Source organism: Tachyglossus aculeatus, chromosome 4 (assembly GCF_015852505.1).
Source record: "Tachyglossus aculeatus isolate mTacAcu1 chromosome 4, mTacAcu1.pri, whole genome shotgun sequence".
In the NCBI taxonomy this organism is placed as follows: domain Eukaryota; kingdom Metazoa; phylum Chordata; class Mammalia; order Monotremata; family Tachyglossidae; genus Tachyglossus; species Tachyglossus aculeatus.
Window position 1 is genome coordinate 62,654,411 of NC_052069.1, and position 17,751 is coordinate 62,672,161.

Below are 17,751 nucleotides of genomic sequence, written 5' to 3' on the forward strand. Positions count from 1 at the left end.
ATACTTTAAAGCCTCTAGTAAGGAGTTTCTGTTTAATGTGAAGGTGGAGGGCAACCGCTGGAGGTTTTTGAGCTCTTAGTGCTATATTCTGTACTCAAGTCCTCAGTAAATACTTTATTGCTTGATTAAGTGGGGAAACCTGGACTGAACGTTTTTGGGGAGAATTATCCAGGCAGCAGAGTGAAGTGTGGACTGGAGTAGGGAGGGACAGGAAGGAGGGAGCTGATGTAGTAAAGGTCTGATAGGATAAGTGCTTGGATCAGGATAGTGGCAGTTGCGATGGAGAGGAAAGGGTGACTTTAGCCATGTTGTGAGCACCGTAACTGAGCACTGTCCTAGATGCTTGGGAGAATACAATGCAATAAAGGTGGCAGAGGAGGAGACAGATTTCAAATAAATTAGAGATAAGGGAAATGAATATGCACAAATGTGCTGTGAGTGAGATGAATACCAAGAATTTAAAGGGGCAAATCAATGTGAAAATCAGGGAAAGCTTCTGGACAAAGTACAAGTAAAATAGAGTAATATGTCGCCGGACGACACGGTCTCTTCTGCTGCTCTCTGCAGTGCAGGCCTCTTCTTCTCCCACTCCCCCAGACTCACCGGAAAAGGAGGAGGTGTCGGTTTCCTTCTCGCCCCCCAATGTCGCTTTCGCACTATCCCTCCTCCCCCTTCCCTTTCCTTCCCTTCCTTTGAAGCCCACATTATTCGCCTCTACCACCCCCTCCAGATTCTTGTAGCCGTCATCTACCGCCCTCCGGGCCCCACTTCCAACTTCTTTAACGACTTTGACCCCTTCCTCACATTCCTTCTCTCCTTCTCCATGCCCACTCTGATCCTCGGAGACTTCAATATCCACATGGATATCCCTAACGACTCCTCTGCCTCCCGCCTTCTATCTCTACTTGACGCTGCCAACCTCTTCCTCCACCCCACCTCACCCACTCACCAACTTGGTCATACCCTCGACCTCATCATCTCCTACCGCTGCACTGTGTCCACCCTCACCAACTCTGTAATCCCTCTCTCTGATCATAATCTTCTCACCTGCCTCCTCACTCACACACCTTTCCCCCGTAAATCCGTATTACTCCCTCACAGAGATCTCCGCTCTCTGGACCCCCACCCATCTTTCGGAGCGCCTCACACCCCACCTCGCCGCCCTCTCCTCTCTACCCAGTCTTGATGATCAGATTACTGCTCTCAACTCTACCCTTTCTACTCAGCTAGACTCGCTCGCTCCCCTTTCCCTTCGCCGCTCTCGCACCACTAACCCACAGCCCTGGATCACTGCCACTGTCTGCCTCCTTCGCTCTTATGCTCGAGCTGCCGAACGCTGCTGGCGAAAGTCTAAACACCATGCCAACCTCGTTCACTTCAAGTTTATCCTTTCCTGCCTTAACTCAGCCCTCTCTTCTGCCAGACAAAACTATTTCTCCTCCCTTATTGACACCCATGCCCATCACCCCCGCCAGCTCTTCCGTACATTCAACTCCCTTCTCAGGCCCCCGGTTCCTCCCCCTCCTCCTTCCCTCACCCCCAACGATCTGGCCTCCTACTTCATTAACAAAATTAAATCCATCAGGTCCGACCTCCCCAAAGTCTCTTCCCCCCCTTTCTCCAACCCCCCGGCTCTCAACACTCTCTGCTACTCTCCCATCCTTCCCAGCGGTATCCTCAGAGGAACTCTCCTCCCTCCTCTCAAGTGCTACTCCGGCCACCTGTGCTTCTGACCCCATTCCCTCTCATCTTATGAAATCTCTCGCTCCATCCCTTCTCCCCTCCTTAACTTCCATCTTCAACCGCTCACTCTCCACTGGTTCCTTCCCCTCTGCCTTCAAACATGCCCATGTCTCTCCCATCCTAAAAAAAACCCTCTCTTGACCCCACCTCACCTTCTAGTTATCGTCCCATATCCCTCCTACCATTCCTTTCCAAACTCCTTGAACGAGTTGTCTACACGCGCTGCCTAGAATTCCTCAACAACAACTCTCTCCTCGACCCCCTCCAGTCTGGCTTCCGTCCCCTTCATTCCACGGAAACTGCGCTCTCAAAGGTCACCAATGACCTCCTGCTTGCCAAATCCAACGGCTCATACTCTGTCCTAATCCTCCTCGACCTCTCAGCTGCCTTTGACACTGTGGACCACCCCCTTCTCCTCCACACGTTATCTGACCTTGGCTTCACAGACTCCGTCCTCTCCTGGTTCTCCTCTTATCTCTCCGGTCGTTCTTTCTCAGTCTCTTTTGCAGGCTCCTCCTCCCCCTCCCATCCTCTTACTGTGGGGGTTCCCCAAGGTTCAGTGCTTGGTCCCCTTCTGTTCTCAATCTACACTCACTCCCTTGGTGACCTCATTCGCTCCCACGGCTTCAACTATCATCTCTACGCTGATGACACCCAGATCTACATCTCTGCCCCTGCTCTCTCCCCATCTCTCCAGGCTCGCATCTCCTCCTGCCTTCAGGACATCTCCATCTGGATGTCCGCCCGCCACCTAAAGCTCAACATGTCGAAGACTGAGCTCCTTGTCTTCCCTCCCAAACCTTGTCCTCTCCCTGACTTTCCCATCTCTGTTGACGGCACTACCATCCTTCCCGTCTCACAAGCCCGCAACCTTGGTGTCATCCTCGACTCTGCTCTCTCATTCACCCCTCACATCCAAGCCGTCACCAAAACCTGCCGGTCTCAGCTCCGCAACATTGCCAAGATCCGCCCTTTCCTCTCCATCCAAACTGCTACCCTGCTCATTCAAGCTCTCATCCTATCCCGTCTGGACTACTGCACTAGCCTTCTCTCTGATCTCCCATCCTCGTGTCTCTCTCCACTTCAATCCATACTTCATGCTGCTGCCCGGATTATCTTTGTCCAGAAACGCTCTGGACATATTACTCCCCTCCTCAAAAACCTCCAATGGCTACCGATCAATCTGCGCATCAGGCAGAAACTCCTCACCCTGGGCTTCAAGGCTGTCCATCACCTCGCCCCCTCCTACCTCACCTCCCTTCTCTCCTTCTACTGCCCAGCCCGCACCCTCCGCTCATCCACCACTAATCTCCTCACTGTACCTCGCTCTCGCCTGTCCCGCCATCGACCCCCGGCCCACGTCATCCCCCGGGCCTGGAATGCCCTCCCTCTGCCCATCCGCCAAGCTAGCTCTCTTCCTCCCTTCAAGGCCCTGCTGAGAGCTCACCTCCTCCAGGAGGCCTTCCCAGACTGAGCCCCTTCTTTCCTCTCCCCCTCGTCCCCCTTTCCATCCCCCCGTCTTACCTCCTTCCCTTCCCCACAGCACCTGTATATATGTATATATGGTTGTACATATTTATTACTCTATTTATTTACTTATTTATTTATTTTACTTGTGCATTTCTATCCTACGTATTTTATTTTGTTGGTATGTTTGGTTCTGTTCTCTGTCTCCCCCTTTTAGACTGTGAGCCCACTGTTGGGTAGGGACTGTCTCTATGTGATGCCAATTTGTACTTCCCAAGCGCTTAGTACAGTGCTCTGCACATAGTAAGCGCTCAATAAATACGATTGATTGATTGATTGATTGATTGATACAAGTGCTGTAGGGCGGGGGGGGTGATGGAGAGGGGAGGAGGAGGAGAGGATGAAGTGGGGGCTCAGTCTGGGAAGGCCTCCTGGAGTGTATATATCACATATGTAATATACATATATATATGATATATAATCTCACAATTATTGTATAACATTAACTCTAATATCTGAAAACTAAATAACTAATTTAAAGATTGCCACAGTTGAATTTCTGGACTAGGACTGACGTATACTGAGGGAAGGACTTTTTAAACAGGTGTTGTCTACCATGGTTAACTTGTACCTACTCCAGGGCTCAGAACAGTACTTTACACGCATTCAATCAATCAGTGGTATTTATTGAGTGCATATTGTGTGCAGGGCACTGTACTAAGCGCTTGGAAAAGTACAGTATAACAGTTGGTAGTCATGTTCCTTGCTCACAGGGAGGTTATAGTCTAGAGGAAGAGACTATTATAGGCTCTTGAAACAAATTGCACAAATTTTGCCTTTTTTTTAGACTTGAAGCTGAAATTGAAGAGGCCCGTTTAAAAGCTAAGGAAGAAATGATGCAAGGAATTCAAATTGCAAAGGAATTAGCTCAGCAAGAACTTTCTTCTCAAAGAACCGCCTATGAGAGCAGGATAAAAGCCCTGGAAGCAGAGCTGGTAGTTACTTCTGGGGGCATGTTACGTATAATGGGATGCAGAGAAGCAGTGTGGTCCAGTGGAAAGAGCCCAGGCTTGGGAGTCAGAGATCATGGGTTCTAATCCACTTGTCAGCTGTGTGACTTTGGGCAAGTCACTTCACTTCTCTGGGCCTCTGTAACCTCATCTGGAAAATGGGGATTGAGACTGTGAGCCCCACGTGGGACAACCTGATCACCTTGTATCCCCTCAGTGCTTAGAACAGTGCTTCGCACATAGTAAGCACTTAACATTATTATTATTGTTATTAAAAATGGAGAGGCTATTCTTTTTTTGTATTAGGAATTTCACCTCTGTTGTAAAGGGGACCTGTATGGTAACTCTGTCATGAGTATAACTAAATGCGAGCCCTCTAGACTGTGAGCTCATTGTGGGCAGGGATTGTGTTTGATGTTGTATTGTACTCTTCCAAGCGCTTAGTACAGTGCTTTGCACACAGTAAGCACTCAATAAATACGATTAATAATAAATCTAGGGGAATAGATCTTTTGCGGAGAAAAAGGCAAACCACTTTTTGACCTTGGTTTTTTTGTTTTGTTTTGTAAAGAAAGAGGAATCACAGCGGAAGAAAATGCAAGAAATGAATAACCGAACGGCTACTCACAAAATTCAGGAATTGGAAAAAGTCAAGCAACATCTTGAACAGGAAGTCCACGTTAATAAGAAGCGGTTAGAAATGGAAGCTCTGGCTACTAAACAAGTAATTTCACATTTGTTTCTCGAATTTCTGACCTCTGTTTAGTGTGTGGGATCTTTGCAGACTGGCAAGGAGATGGGCATACAGCCTGGAAAGATACTCGCTCACTATTGGAGTTAGGGCATTTTTTGCCCCTGCATACAACTGCAAGCAAGGGTAGAGTGCCGCTCTGTTGGCTATGAAGAGGGAGGGAATTCCAGGCAAGGAAGCAAGGAGTTGCTGGCAAGCTAGATAATAATAATAATAATAATAATAATAATAATAATAATAATAATAATAATAATAATAATAATAATAATAGCATTTACTAAGCACTTACTATGTGCAAAGCACTGTTCTAAGCACTGGGGAGGTTACAGTGGGATCAGCTTGTCCCACGTGGGGCTCACAGTCTTAATCCCCATTTTACAAATGAGATAACTGAGGCACAGAGAAGTTAAGTGGCTTGCCCAAGGTCACAGAGCTGAGAAGTGACAGAGCGGGATTCGAACCCATGACCTCTGACTCCCAAGCCCGTGCTCTTTCCACTGAGCCATGCTGCTTCTCGAAATGAGATCGAGGCACAGTATGACAAATACTTTTTTTTATGAGGTTGCAATCGGGCACATTTTTAAGGCACATTTGGAAAGCAGTGTTGCCTAGTGGGAAAAGCATAGGCCTTGGAGTCAGAGGACCTGGGTTTTAATCCCGGGTCCACAATTTATCTGCTTTGTGACCCTGGGCAAGTCATTTAACTACTCTGTGCCTCAGTTCCCCTATCTGCAAAATGGGGATTGAATACCTGTTCTCCCTCCTACTTAGACTGTGAGCCCCATTTTGGACCTGATTATCTTGTATCTACCCCAACTCTTAGTACAGTGATTGACACATATTACAAATAGTGAAATTATCATTATTACTAATAATGAAAACTGTTAATATTGCATAATAATAGTAATAATGATGGTATTTGTTAAGCGCTTACTATATGCAGAGCACTGTTCTAAGCGCTGGGGAGGTTACAGGGTGATCAGGTTGTCCCACAGGGGTGGTCACAGTCTCAATCCCCATTTTACAGATGAGGAACTGAGGCACAGAGAAGTTAAGTGACTTACCCAAAGTCACACATTCATTCATTCATTCATTCATATTTATTGAGTGCTTACTGTGTGCAGAGCACTGTACTAAGCACTTGGGAAGTACAAGTTGGCAACATGTAGAGACGGTCCCTACCCAACAGCGGGCTCACACATCTGACAATTGGCGGAGCCGGGGTTTGAACTCATGACCTCTGGCTCCAAAGCCCGTGCTCTTTCCACTGAGCCATGCTACTTCTATAATGATGGCATTTGTTAACCGCTTACTATGTGCAAAGCACTGTTCTAAGTGCTGCGGGGGGGTATAAGGTGATCAGGTTGTCCCACGTGGGGCTCACAGTCTTCATCCCCATTTTACAGATGAGGTAACTGACATCTTTTCCATTGCTGCTAATCCTCTCGAGTGATAATGTCAAAATAATCAAACAGAATTAACCTTTATTTTAAAAGTACCTAGTGAACCAGTGAATGGGCTGCAATATGAACAATCTAGTGGAATTTGAACGAAAATTTTGTGCTGATATAGTGAGGTGCAAAGGAGGAAACTGTGACCACATCATTATGTATCCTGTCATAATCATTTGCCTAACGTCTTTCTACATATCTTAATGAATGGATTTTATTTAGGCTCTAGAAGATCACACAATTCGCCATGCTAAGATTCTCGAAGCCTTGGAAGATGAGAAACAGAAAATTGCCAAAGAAGTACAAACTCTCCAGCAAAGCAGGAACAACCGAGACAAAGCCTTGAGTGAGTGTATGATGATTTTGTATGTATTTTCATTCATTCATTCAATCGTATTTATTAAGGGCTTACTGTATTTTCCTCTAAAGTGATGTGGTTGAGCACTTAAGTGAGAAGAGTTTAAGAGTCCCTATTAAAAATAGAGTTAAGTTTGCTCCTCTGTACACATGCTTAAAACGCTTTTCCACATTCACAGATACTTCACTGTTTTTGATATCTGTTACCTCCAATGCAGATGAGCTATCTGTAGAGTTCTTCCAGAGTTCTGAACCTCCATCAATGATCATAAGTACTCTGATGTTGTTGTTTGGTCAGACCAATGGTCCTTCACCCAAATGTCCTTTCAGCCCAATATTCCTATGATATCAGAAAAGCCTGTTTGGAGAAACTGTAAATGGTTGCATCAATCCTAAAGGTCAGGGATGGATAATTTAACTTTTCCCCTCTACATCAAGTAACTTTTCCTCTAGTAACCCATTATGGTCACTTTTCCATCAATTTATGCCAATGCCTCTTGAGCCTAAACTCTTTGCCTGCATAGCTTCATTGGTTAACAAATTCCATGTGCTTATCACCTGCTACGTGAATAAGTATTTTCATTTGTTTGAACTTGCCATCCTTTCCTGGTGTTTGTAAGATTTGGTGAACAAAGGTTTAGCATTTTCTTTGTCTACATCCTTTGCAAATCTGTAGCCTTCAATCATATCCAGCACTTAGAACAGTGCTTTGCACATAGTAAGCGCTGAACAAATACCATCATTATTATATGCCCCCTCAGCCTGTACCTTGCCGGACTAATGAGCCCTAACACTTTTAGTCTGTTCTCTAAAGAAGTGTTTTTATTCCCCAGAAGTGGAAGATAAATTTATAGTTTTGATGAGTTTTGAAAGCATTCACTTTTTCCCCTCAATTTGAGATGAGTTGGTAATGAAGAAAGTTAATTACCTTAATTGGGTGCAGTTCTTATTCAGAAGAAAAAGGAACACTTTTTCAATTGTATTTATTGAGTGTTTACTGGGTGCAAAGTGCATGGTTTATGTTCTGTGAAGTAGCCAAACCCAGAGAAGCAATTAATAATCTTTGACACTTCCATTCTAAATTCTCCTGTATTTCCATATAAACTTTCAGTAACAAACTACACTGAAAAAGATATTCATTAAGTTGGGAGACAACTGGCAACATCAATTTTTATGTCTAGATTTTCATAAAGAACACTTACTTGCTCCATTTTCCATTTCTCCATCTGTATTCCTCACTGAAATAACACTGAACATTTTCAAGAAAAGCAAGGAAATGCTGTTGCTAATGAAGCCTAATAGCAGCAACATGTTGCAGTGATTTCTTCAATAATCTGTTCTGTGTTTTAAATTAGTTCCGCCTAATTGGAATTCCATGAAACTCTCAATGATGATCCAGGAAGCCAACACCATTAGTAAGAAATTACAAAAGTGTACTGTGTTTTGCAGGTGGGTGATTTTTGTTGTTGTTAATGCTTTCTGTAAAGTGATTTCACCATTTAAATTAGGTTTTCTCTTGCAGATTAGTTTCCCATGTCCTCCCTTCTTTTTTTCTGCATTTTGTTCAGAAGTTAAATTTAGAGTTTGAAGTACATTAACGAGCAGATTGTTCAAGTAAATGTAACTGAGACTAATTCGGATTCTCCTAGTTCAGATAACCAATGATAATTGAATTTCACTAAGCTGGGCAGGTCTGTGCCTTTTTTTAGTTGTCTATCCAAATTGGTTTTTTAGGGATCTGAACTGATGTTAGGTAGAATAACTGGTCACTCTACTAATTGTGGCTCAGATAATCTGCTTTTGACTGAGCCTGGTAAACCACCCCAAAACTTTGATCATAAGCAGTGTGCGTAGAGTGAGCAGAAAGGGGAAAGGCAATGGGGGGAACCAGAGATGAAATCTTTTGGCATTGAGGGAGAGGCAGGCAGGAGAGATCTGGAGACAGTTTGATAACATGTTACTGGAACACTAGGGTTTGTATAATCATAATTTAATACCTGTTAAGCGCTTCCTAAGGGCCAAGCACTGTACTAAGTGTTGGGGTAGATTCAGGATAATCATATCCCACATAGGGCTCAGTCTAAGTAGGAGGGAGCACAGGGATTGAATCCTCATTGTATCCGTGATAGGCAAACATTTAAGAACCAACAATAAATAGATTTATTGAGACTCAGCATGGTTTAGCGGATAGAGCAGGGCCCTGGGAGTCAGAAGGACCTAAATTCTAATCCCGGCTCTGCTGCTCATCTGTTGTGTAACTTTGGGCAAGTCACTTAACTTCTCTGGGCCTCATCTATAAAATCCAGATTAAGACTGTGAGCCCCATGTGGGACAGGGACTGTGTCCAAACCGATTATCTTGTATCTACTTCAGTGCCTACTATAGTGCCTGGCACATAGTAAGCGCTTAACATTACCATAAAAGTATAGAAAAATTGCACAGCACAAGCATTATGAGCTATATTCAAGATATTTCAAGCAATGTTTTACTTGAAATTTCACTCTTGAATAAGTAGGCAGACTGGATTGAGAGGAGTAATATGGTTTAAAATAGAGCTACTAGTATCAGGCAGGCAGAGTCAGGAAGATCCAACTCAGCCACCTCACCTATCTGTACCACAGCAGCAGAGGAACAACATCATTCTATTTTGTTGGAGTTGTATTTTAAGTCTAGGTATTCCTCCTCAGGAAACAACTGAGCCCCCTTTTTCCTCTCTCCCTCCCCATCCCCCCCGCCCTACCTCCTTCCCCTCCCCACAGCACCTGTATATATGTTTGTACAGATTTATTACTCTACTTATTTCACTTGTACATATTTACTATTCTATTTATTTTGTTAATGATGTGCATCTAGCTTTGCTTCTATTTATTCTGATGACTTGACACCTGTCCACATGTTTTGCTTTGTTGTCTGTCTCCCCCTTCTAGACTGTGAGCCCGTTGACTGTGACCGTCTCTATATGTTGCCAACTTGTACTTCCCAAGCACTTAGTACAGTGCTCTGCACACAGTAAGTGCTCAATAAATACGATTGAATGAATGAATGAACTGAGAGCCATGAAACTTACTACAAAGTCATTAGCAACTCAAACAGGAGTACAAGCCCTGGCTCTGTTTGCTGCCACTGCAATAGTCACTGCTTAAAGCAGAGCTTGAAATGAGTTTGTTCACCGCCATTAGTGGTTAATATATACTAAACATCTAGAAGCCCACCCATTGGGGGCTTTGTAAAGTGTCCTCTAAAATTGAGTGTTTACACGTAAGTTTAAAATTGTTCAATTTGAGATCTTGAAAGAGAATGCTCCGTCTTTGAAGGGATGCCTTTTGGAGGAAGGTGGTTTATTCATTCATTCATTCATTCAGTTGTATTTATTGAGCGTTTACTGTGTGCAAAGCACTGTACTAAGCACTTAATATTAGTGTGCGCAATGTGGCTGGGCCTGTGGATCCCTCGTTGGCCATTTCAGCCAATTGAAATGTTGAATCGACTTACTAGTTGAATCGACTTTCATCTTCGCAGCTGAAGCATAAGTACTGCGGAAAGTCATTGGACTTTGTCCTTTTGAAGTTATCCTAACTAAAGCAAAGCTTCCTAGATTGGAGTTTATAATTGCCTTTTTCTTTTTCTAATTAGGCACGATGTACCAGACAAAGGAAACAGTACTGAGCCTTCTGTTCAGATCCAAGTTCGTAATCTCCAGCTGGGAATCTCCACCTTTTGGAGCTTGGAAAAGTTTGAGTCCAAGCTTCTGTCAATGAAAGAACTCTATGAGGTTTGTAATTCTGTGGGGGGAAGTGTATATTTTTAGATCCCGTGGAAGAGAAGGAGAGGAAAGAACATTACATTTGTATAGTCTGTATAATTTATCTTCTCCCTGCTAAGGGGTAAACCTGGCTTTATTACAAGAGAAGTGACTTGTACTTCCCAAGCGCTTAGTACAGTGCTCTGCACACAGTAAGTGCTCAATAAATACGATTGAATGAATGAATACAGATTATATGTCAATGGCATGAATGTTTGGTCCTCCTGTTCAGTAGATAGAGCCCAACCCCCAGGCACAGGCTGCAGATGGTTCACCATATTACATTTAATGCCTTACTTCTAATGGCTTCTCCTGTAGACATTTCTTCCGCTACATAGTAGGGGCTTTCCCTGATTAAGCCCTCCTCCCCTTTTCTCCCACTCCCTTCTGCGCCGCTCTTACTTGGTCAATCAATCAATCAATCGTATTTATTGAGCGCTTACTGTGTGCAGAGCACTGTACTAAGCGCTTGGGAAGTACAAGTTGGCAACATTCATTCATCCTCCTCCCATTCCCACAGCACATACGTATACATCTGCTTTTATCTGTAACATTTATTTATCTATTTATATTGACGTCTGTCTCCCCTTCTAAACTCTGAGCTTGTTGTGGGCAGGGAATGTGTCCATTTGTTGTTATACTGTGCTTTCCCAAGTGCTGGTTACAGTGCTTTGCACACAGTAAGTGCTCAATAAATACAATTGAATGAGGGGTGGGTGCAGTCTTGGTCTTGACAGGTCACCTGTCAACAAGCTATGGGAGGCGGGACGGTTCTCTCTCTGTTCACAAATAATAACAATAACAATAATAACGGCATTGATTAAGCACTTACTATGTGCAAAGCACTGTTCTAATAATAATAATAATGGTATTTATTAAGCACTTACTATGTGCAAAACACTGTTCTAAGCACTGGTGGGGGTTACAAGGTGATCAGGTTGTCCCATGGGAGGCTCACAGTCTTAATCCCCATTTTACAGATGAGGTAACTGAGGTCCAGAGAAGTGAAGTGACTTGCCCAAAGTCACACAGCTGACAATTGGAGGAGTCGGGATTTGAACCCATGAGCTCTGACTCCAAAGCCCGGGCTCTTTCCACTGAGCCATGCTGCGGGGGGGTGCCCCAAACTGGGGGTCAGTTGTCAGTAGCCATTAGTGTCTGGGGATTGGATTCCCGTAATATAGCAGGGAACAGGATTTTACTGGCCAAAGTATTGGGGAGGAAGAGGGATTAAACATTTAGGAAGGCTTTCTACTCATTGAGAAGAGTTACTATGCTGTCTATGGTCCAGAGAATAAGGGGGGAGGGACGTGAGTGAGAGTGAGAATATATATATATATATATATATATATATATATGTATGTGTGTGTGTGTGTACATCAATGGATTTTTTTTCTAAACTGTCGAAGTACATTGACAGTCTCCATTTCTACTTTTAACCACTTGGTTGCTGGTACCCCATCATCCATGTTAAAATTTTATCATCTTAAAACTTTCTGTAACTCAAGGCCAGAGTTATGAAGGACAGGTTTTGTAGGACTGAGAATTTTGTTGAGGGAAAGGTCGAACCTTTCTGTAAACCATTTCTTCTTTTCCATTTAGAGCAACAATAGCTCCAGGGATGATGATGTATTTTACGATCCTGGTGATGAATGGGAACCTGACTTAGCAAATACATCGATTTCTTCATTGTCTAGAAGGAGGTAAAAACTATACCATTGAACATCTATTTAGAATGCAAAATGATTTCTGATTTTAAAAGAACTGATCGTGCGTGTATGGTTATGGAATGGAATATGGTTCTAGCGCCTGACTAAATATAAATTTCTGAATCAATTCAGTCGTTTGAACTACAGCCATTTCTGCTATAACAAGGTTTTCATAGCATGATCTGGATAGATGACGATGGAGAATTAGAGAACATCATTCATCTTCCTCATCAGTGATCTCTATTGAGCACCATTCTAAACATTTGGGAGACTGCAGCAGAAGTAGGACACATTATCACTCTCTTCCGGGAGCTTACGGACCGAAGGGGTGAATAGTTAGATTTCCCAGAATACAGGTCTTTATGGGAATAACATAATTTGCTGTAGAAAGAAGCACTCGAGTGCATGGACGTGGCATCAGTTCTAATCCCAGCTCTGCCACATATCTGCTGTGTGACCTTGGGCAAGTCACTTAACTTCTCTGTGGGTCAGTTAACTCATTTGTAAAATGGGGATTAAGCTGTGAAACCCACATGGAACATGGACTGTGTCCAACCTGATTAGTTTGTATCTACCCCAGTGCTTAGTAAAGTGCCTGGCATATAGTAAATGCATAACAAATACCCTTAAAAAACAAATAAACAAGCACTTCTATGCTTCCCAGGCTCTATCTCAGCCTGATTGAATTCAACCAATCTGTACTCTGTGCTACTTTATATTTACAATTCTACAGTACTTAACAAGGTAAAACAACAATGAGTAGTAAGGTTATCAAGTATTTGGCTGGTGGTGGCCATAATGATATCGGAAACTGTATTGAAGTCAGTCATGGAGCCTCCAGTGATTTTCAGTGAATCGACAATTACTAAAACACGATTTTCCCACAACTGGAAGTTCTTCAAGAATATAATAATTACATTATCGTAGAACTGACTGAATTAAATTTCATTGAGTTGAAGATAAAATACAGGATGTTTATATATTAAGTCATAAAAGTCAAGTGTCTGATTTTAGTAGAAAAATTTGGCTAGCTTTCCAAAAACTAGGCCCCATGAATGATAATGCATTGGTAGAATGCTAAAATCATTACTGTGTAATCTAAACAAACTCAAAACTATAAGCTTAGGAGGCATTATGGCAAGTCCTAGGAAAATAGGTAGTGTTCCAAATATAAAGCTAATTTTTCTTCTCAAATATCTAGGGAGGAGTTATCATATGGTGTTCCAAAATCCTGAGCAAGATTTTAAAAGTAAGGAGTCTCTTTTGGGAACCACCACAGCAATCAGTCAATCAGTGGTATTTGTTGAGCACTTACTTTGTGCTGAGCATTATACTAAGCACTTGGGGAAAGTACACTTGGGAAAGTGTTTCCTATTGGATAGAGCATGGGCCTGGTAATCAGAAGGATCTGGCTTCTAGTCCAAGCTCTGCCACGTGTCTGCTGTGTGACCTTGTGCAAGTCACTTAACATCTCTGGGCCTTGGTTACGTCGTCTGTAAAGTGGAAACTGAGACTTGAGCCCCACATGGGGAAAAGGGACTGCGTCCAACCCAATTTACTTGTATCTACCCAGCGCTTAGTATAGTGCCTGGCATATAGTGCTTAACAAATACTACAATTAAATTAAAATTAAGCTAATTAAATTACAATATAACAGGGTTTTGTAGACAAGGTCCCTGCCTGCAAGGAGATTATGGTCTAGACGGGGAGGATGATTTTTTCCTGCAGCTTGTTGGCTCCCAAAGCTCTGGTGCCACCAGAGTTCAAGGAGGAAAAGAGTAAAGAAATCTTAAATTCTCAGGCACTCTTCAGATTACCTTTTAGACTGTGAGCCCACTGTTGGGTAGGTACTGTCTCTATATGTTGCCAATTTGTACTTCCCAAGCGCTTAGTACAGTGCTCTGCACATAGTAAGCGCTCAATAAATACGATTGATGATGATGATGATGATGATGATGATGATGATGATTACCTGATTTTTTCACTTCACACAGTCCGGATTCACAGTTGTCAGCTTCCATCAGTGCTGGATTGCCAACAGTCTGTACATTCACACAGCTGTGTCTGCTGCAGCTGCCCCCCAAAAAAACGGGGGCAGTGACACCCCGAAGCCTGCTGCTAGCCCACAAGTTAAAGATATTGAAATATTTTTATAGGCTTGAAGGGCAAGACCAATTATAACTCCCAGTTTTAACAAATTTAACAACCAGTTTTAGAAGCAGCATTCATTCATTCAGTCGTATTTATTGAGCACTTACTGTGTGCAGAGCACTGTACTAAGCGCTTGGGAAGTACAGGTCGGCAACACATAGAGACGGTCCCTACCCAACAACGGACTCACAGTCTCGGAATGAGTACAACGAACCTGGGAGTCAGTAGACCTGGGTTCTAATCCCGGCCCCTCTACTTGTCTGTTGTGTGACTTTGGACAAGTCACTTCACTTCTTTGTGCCAAGTCCTTCTTATCTCTGCAGGACAAGTATTATCTCCATTTTATGGATGAGTAAACTGAGGCACAGAATGATTAAGTGACTTGCTCCAGGCCAGTTAATGGCCCAGTTGGAAATAGAATGCAAATGGTTCTCAAACCCAGGAGACTGGGAGTCTTCTACATTGCACTGCTTCCATACAATATCTTGAGTCCATCGAATTTCTCTTTTGGTGGGAGGTCAAGGCGGAAATGAATATTTTTCTGTACATTAGCACACTGGCCCTGATGCCAAAATGAACCAGATCCCAAGTGTCAGCTCTCATTCATTTATTCATTCAATTGTATTTACTGAGTGCCTACTGTGTGCAGAGCACTGTACTAAGCGCTTGGGAAAGTACAATACAGCAATAGAGACAATCCCTGCCCACAATGAGCTCAGTCTAGAGTGGAGGGAGACAGACATCAATAAGTAAAGACATCAAAATAAAGAAAATTACAGGTCTATACATAAATACTCATTCACCCCACGTATCCAATCTGTCACCAAAACCTGCCGGTCTTACTTTCACAACATCACCGAGATCCACCCTTTCCTCTCCGTCCAAACCACTACCACGTTATTACAATCACTCATCCTACCCCGACTGGATTACTGCATCATCCCCCTTTTAGACTGTGAGCCCATTGTTGGGTAGGGACTGTCTCTGTATGTTGCCAATTTGTACTTCCCAAGCGCTTAGTACAGTGCTCTGCACATAGTAAGCGCTCAATAAATACGATTGATGATAATGATGATGATCAGCATCCTTTCTTATCTCCCAACCTCTTGTCTCTCCCCACTTTGGTCCATACCTGTTGACTTTACATGGTGGAACTACATTTTCATCATAGCTACATTTACAATACATTTCTGATTGACCTGTGGTTTAAACTTTTGCACCTATATGTAATACTCTTATGAATAGTAGTCTGGGAGTGGTGGGTTTTTTTTTTTTTGTCAGATTTTTTTTTTTGCATTTGGGGAGGCTTCATCTCCAAATAAATGTAACCTCTGCATAGATTATCTATCTGAAATGGGATAATTGGAGGTTGTGTGTAAGGGGAAATTAATTTGACTCATGGCAAAACCAAATCCAAAGCATAAGCCTCAGACTTATATGTGGCTCCAATTGTCTTCACGCTGATCATTTTCATATTCTTTTCACTGTTATGAACTTAAAATTGTAATAGCAGATGATCATAGGGATACATATATCAAATGTTTAAAAATACAAGGAAAATGATTCCTCTTTAATTGTACTTATGTTACCCTTGGTGATAATGTTAGTATGCAGGGGAAAATCTTGGAAAACATCAATAATGTAATATGTCATTGAAGAATCAAATCTTCTGTCCAAGCCTTCTAAATTGGGTGTTTTCATGTGACAAGGCTTTTTTTTTTTGACCACTTCTGTAATTTAAAAATATCGTGCTTAGGAAAAAAAATTGCTTTTGGACCGAGGCCTTGTATATGAAGTTTCATCCTTGTAGCAATGTTTATGACTAACTTGCAAACTCTGCAAATAGTAGCTTATAATGGAAACACTGACAGACTCTTAATTATAGCAGTGCTACTGGGTATGGTTGTTTTGCAGTAAAGCGGTGTGGTTTGGCTGATTGTAAATTTTGATATGCGCTGATGACAGTTCAAAGTAAATTCTTTCCTGGAGTTAAGAAAAAAAATATTTGAAAGGAATTTGTCAGCAGTTCTACTTTTAGCCTGGATATTGTTTGTGAAAGATAGTGTTGAAACTAGAGATCTGCACTGAATCTTGCCCCCATACCTGTCTATCAAACCACTGATTGATTGATTGATCAATTCTTTAATTCATGTCCTGCCTTTGGCCTGAAACTCCTGCCACCTTCATATCTGACAGACGATCACTCTCCTCTCCTTCCAAGCCACATTAACATTACATCTCCTCCAAGAGGCCTTCCCCGACCAAGCCCTCATTTCCTCTTCTCCCACACCCTTCTGCATTGCCCTTTCATTTGGATTTGGATCCTTTATGAGAAGCAGCGTGGCTCAGTGGAAAGAGCACGGGCTTTGGAGTCAGAGGTAATGGGTTCGAATCCTGGCTCCACCACATCTGCTGTGTGACCTTGGGCAAGTCACTTAACTTCTCTGAGCCTCAGTTACCTCATCTGGAAAATGGGGATTAAAACTGTGAGCCCTGCGTGGGACAACCTGATCACCTTGTATCCCACCCAGTGCTTAGAACAGTGATTTGCACATAGTAAGCGCTTAACAAATGCCATCATTATTATTATTATTTATTCACCCCACCTTCAGCCCCACGGCACTTATGTGCATATCTCTGCCTCCAACGTCCTTACTGTGGGGGTCTGGTTCCCCTTCTATTCTCCATCTACACCCACTCCCATTGAGAACTCATTCACTCCCATGGCTTCAACTACCACCTCTATGCAGATGACACCCAAATCTCCAGCCCTGATCTCTCTCCCCCTCTGCCGTCTTTCATTTTCTCCTGATCCGTCGTCTTCGTTACCTCAAGCTTAACATGTTCATAACAGAACTCCTTATCTTTCCTTCCCCTGGCTTTCCCATCACTGTAGACTGCACCACCATCCTTCCTAACAAGCCCGTAACCTTGACGTTATCCTTGACTTCTCTCTCTCATTCGGCCCACATATTCAATTTTTTCATTCATTCATTCAATCGTATTTATTGAGCGCTTACTGTGTGCACAGCACTGGACTAAGCACTTGGGAAGTACAAGTTGGCAACATATAGAGATGGTCCCTACCCAACAGTGGGCTCACAGTCTAGAAGGGGGAGACAGAGAACAAAACAAAGCATATTAACAAAATAAAATAAATAGAATAAATATGTACGAATAAAATAGAGTAATCAATCATATTTATTGAGCGCTTACTATGTGCAGGGCACTGTACTAAGCACTTGAATAAATAATAATAAGATAATAAATAAATAATAAATATGTACAAACATATATACAGGTGCTGTGG

The 17,751-nt window shown here is 42.8% G+C and overlaps 1 protein-coding gene across 2 annotated transcripts in view; it reads left to right on the forward strand.

Annotated features, from left to right (window-relative positions):
- KIF14 (kinesin family member 14) overlaps positions 1–17,751 on the forward strand; it is a 90,758-nt gene that overhangs the window by 37,842 nt on the left and 35,165 nt on the right. For both annotated transcript variants that reach the window (XM_038746043.1, XM_038746042.1), the window contains exons 16-21: positions 4,058–4,205; positions 4,792–4,944; positions 6,645–6,768; positions 8,135–8,228; positions 10,413–10,551; positions 12,184–12,284. In XM_038746043.1, coding sequence (XP_038601971.1) covers positions 4,058–4,205; positions 4,792–4,944; positions 6,645–6,768; positions 8,135–8,228; positions 10,413–10,551; positions 12,184–12,284 — 759 coding nt within the window. The remainder of the gene's footprint in view (positions 1–4,057; positions 4,206–4,791; positions 4,945–6,644; positions 6,769–8,134; positions 8,229–10,412; positions 10,552–12,183; positions 12,285–17,751) is intronic.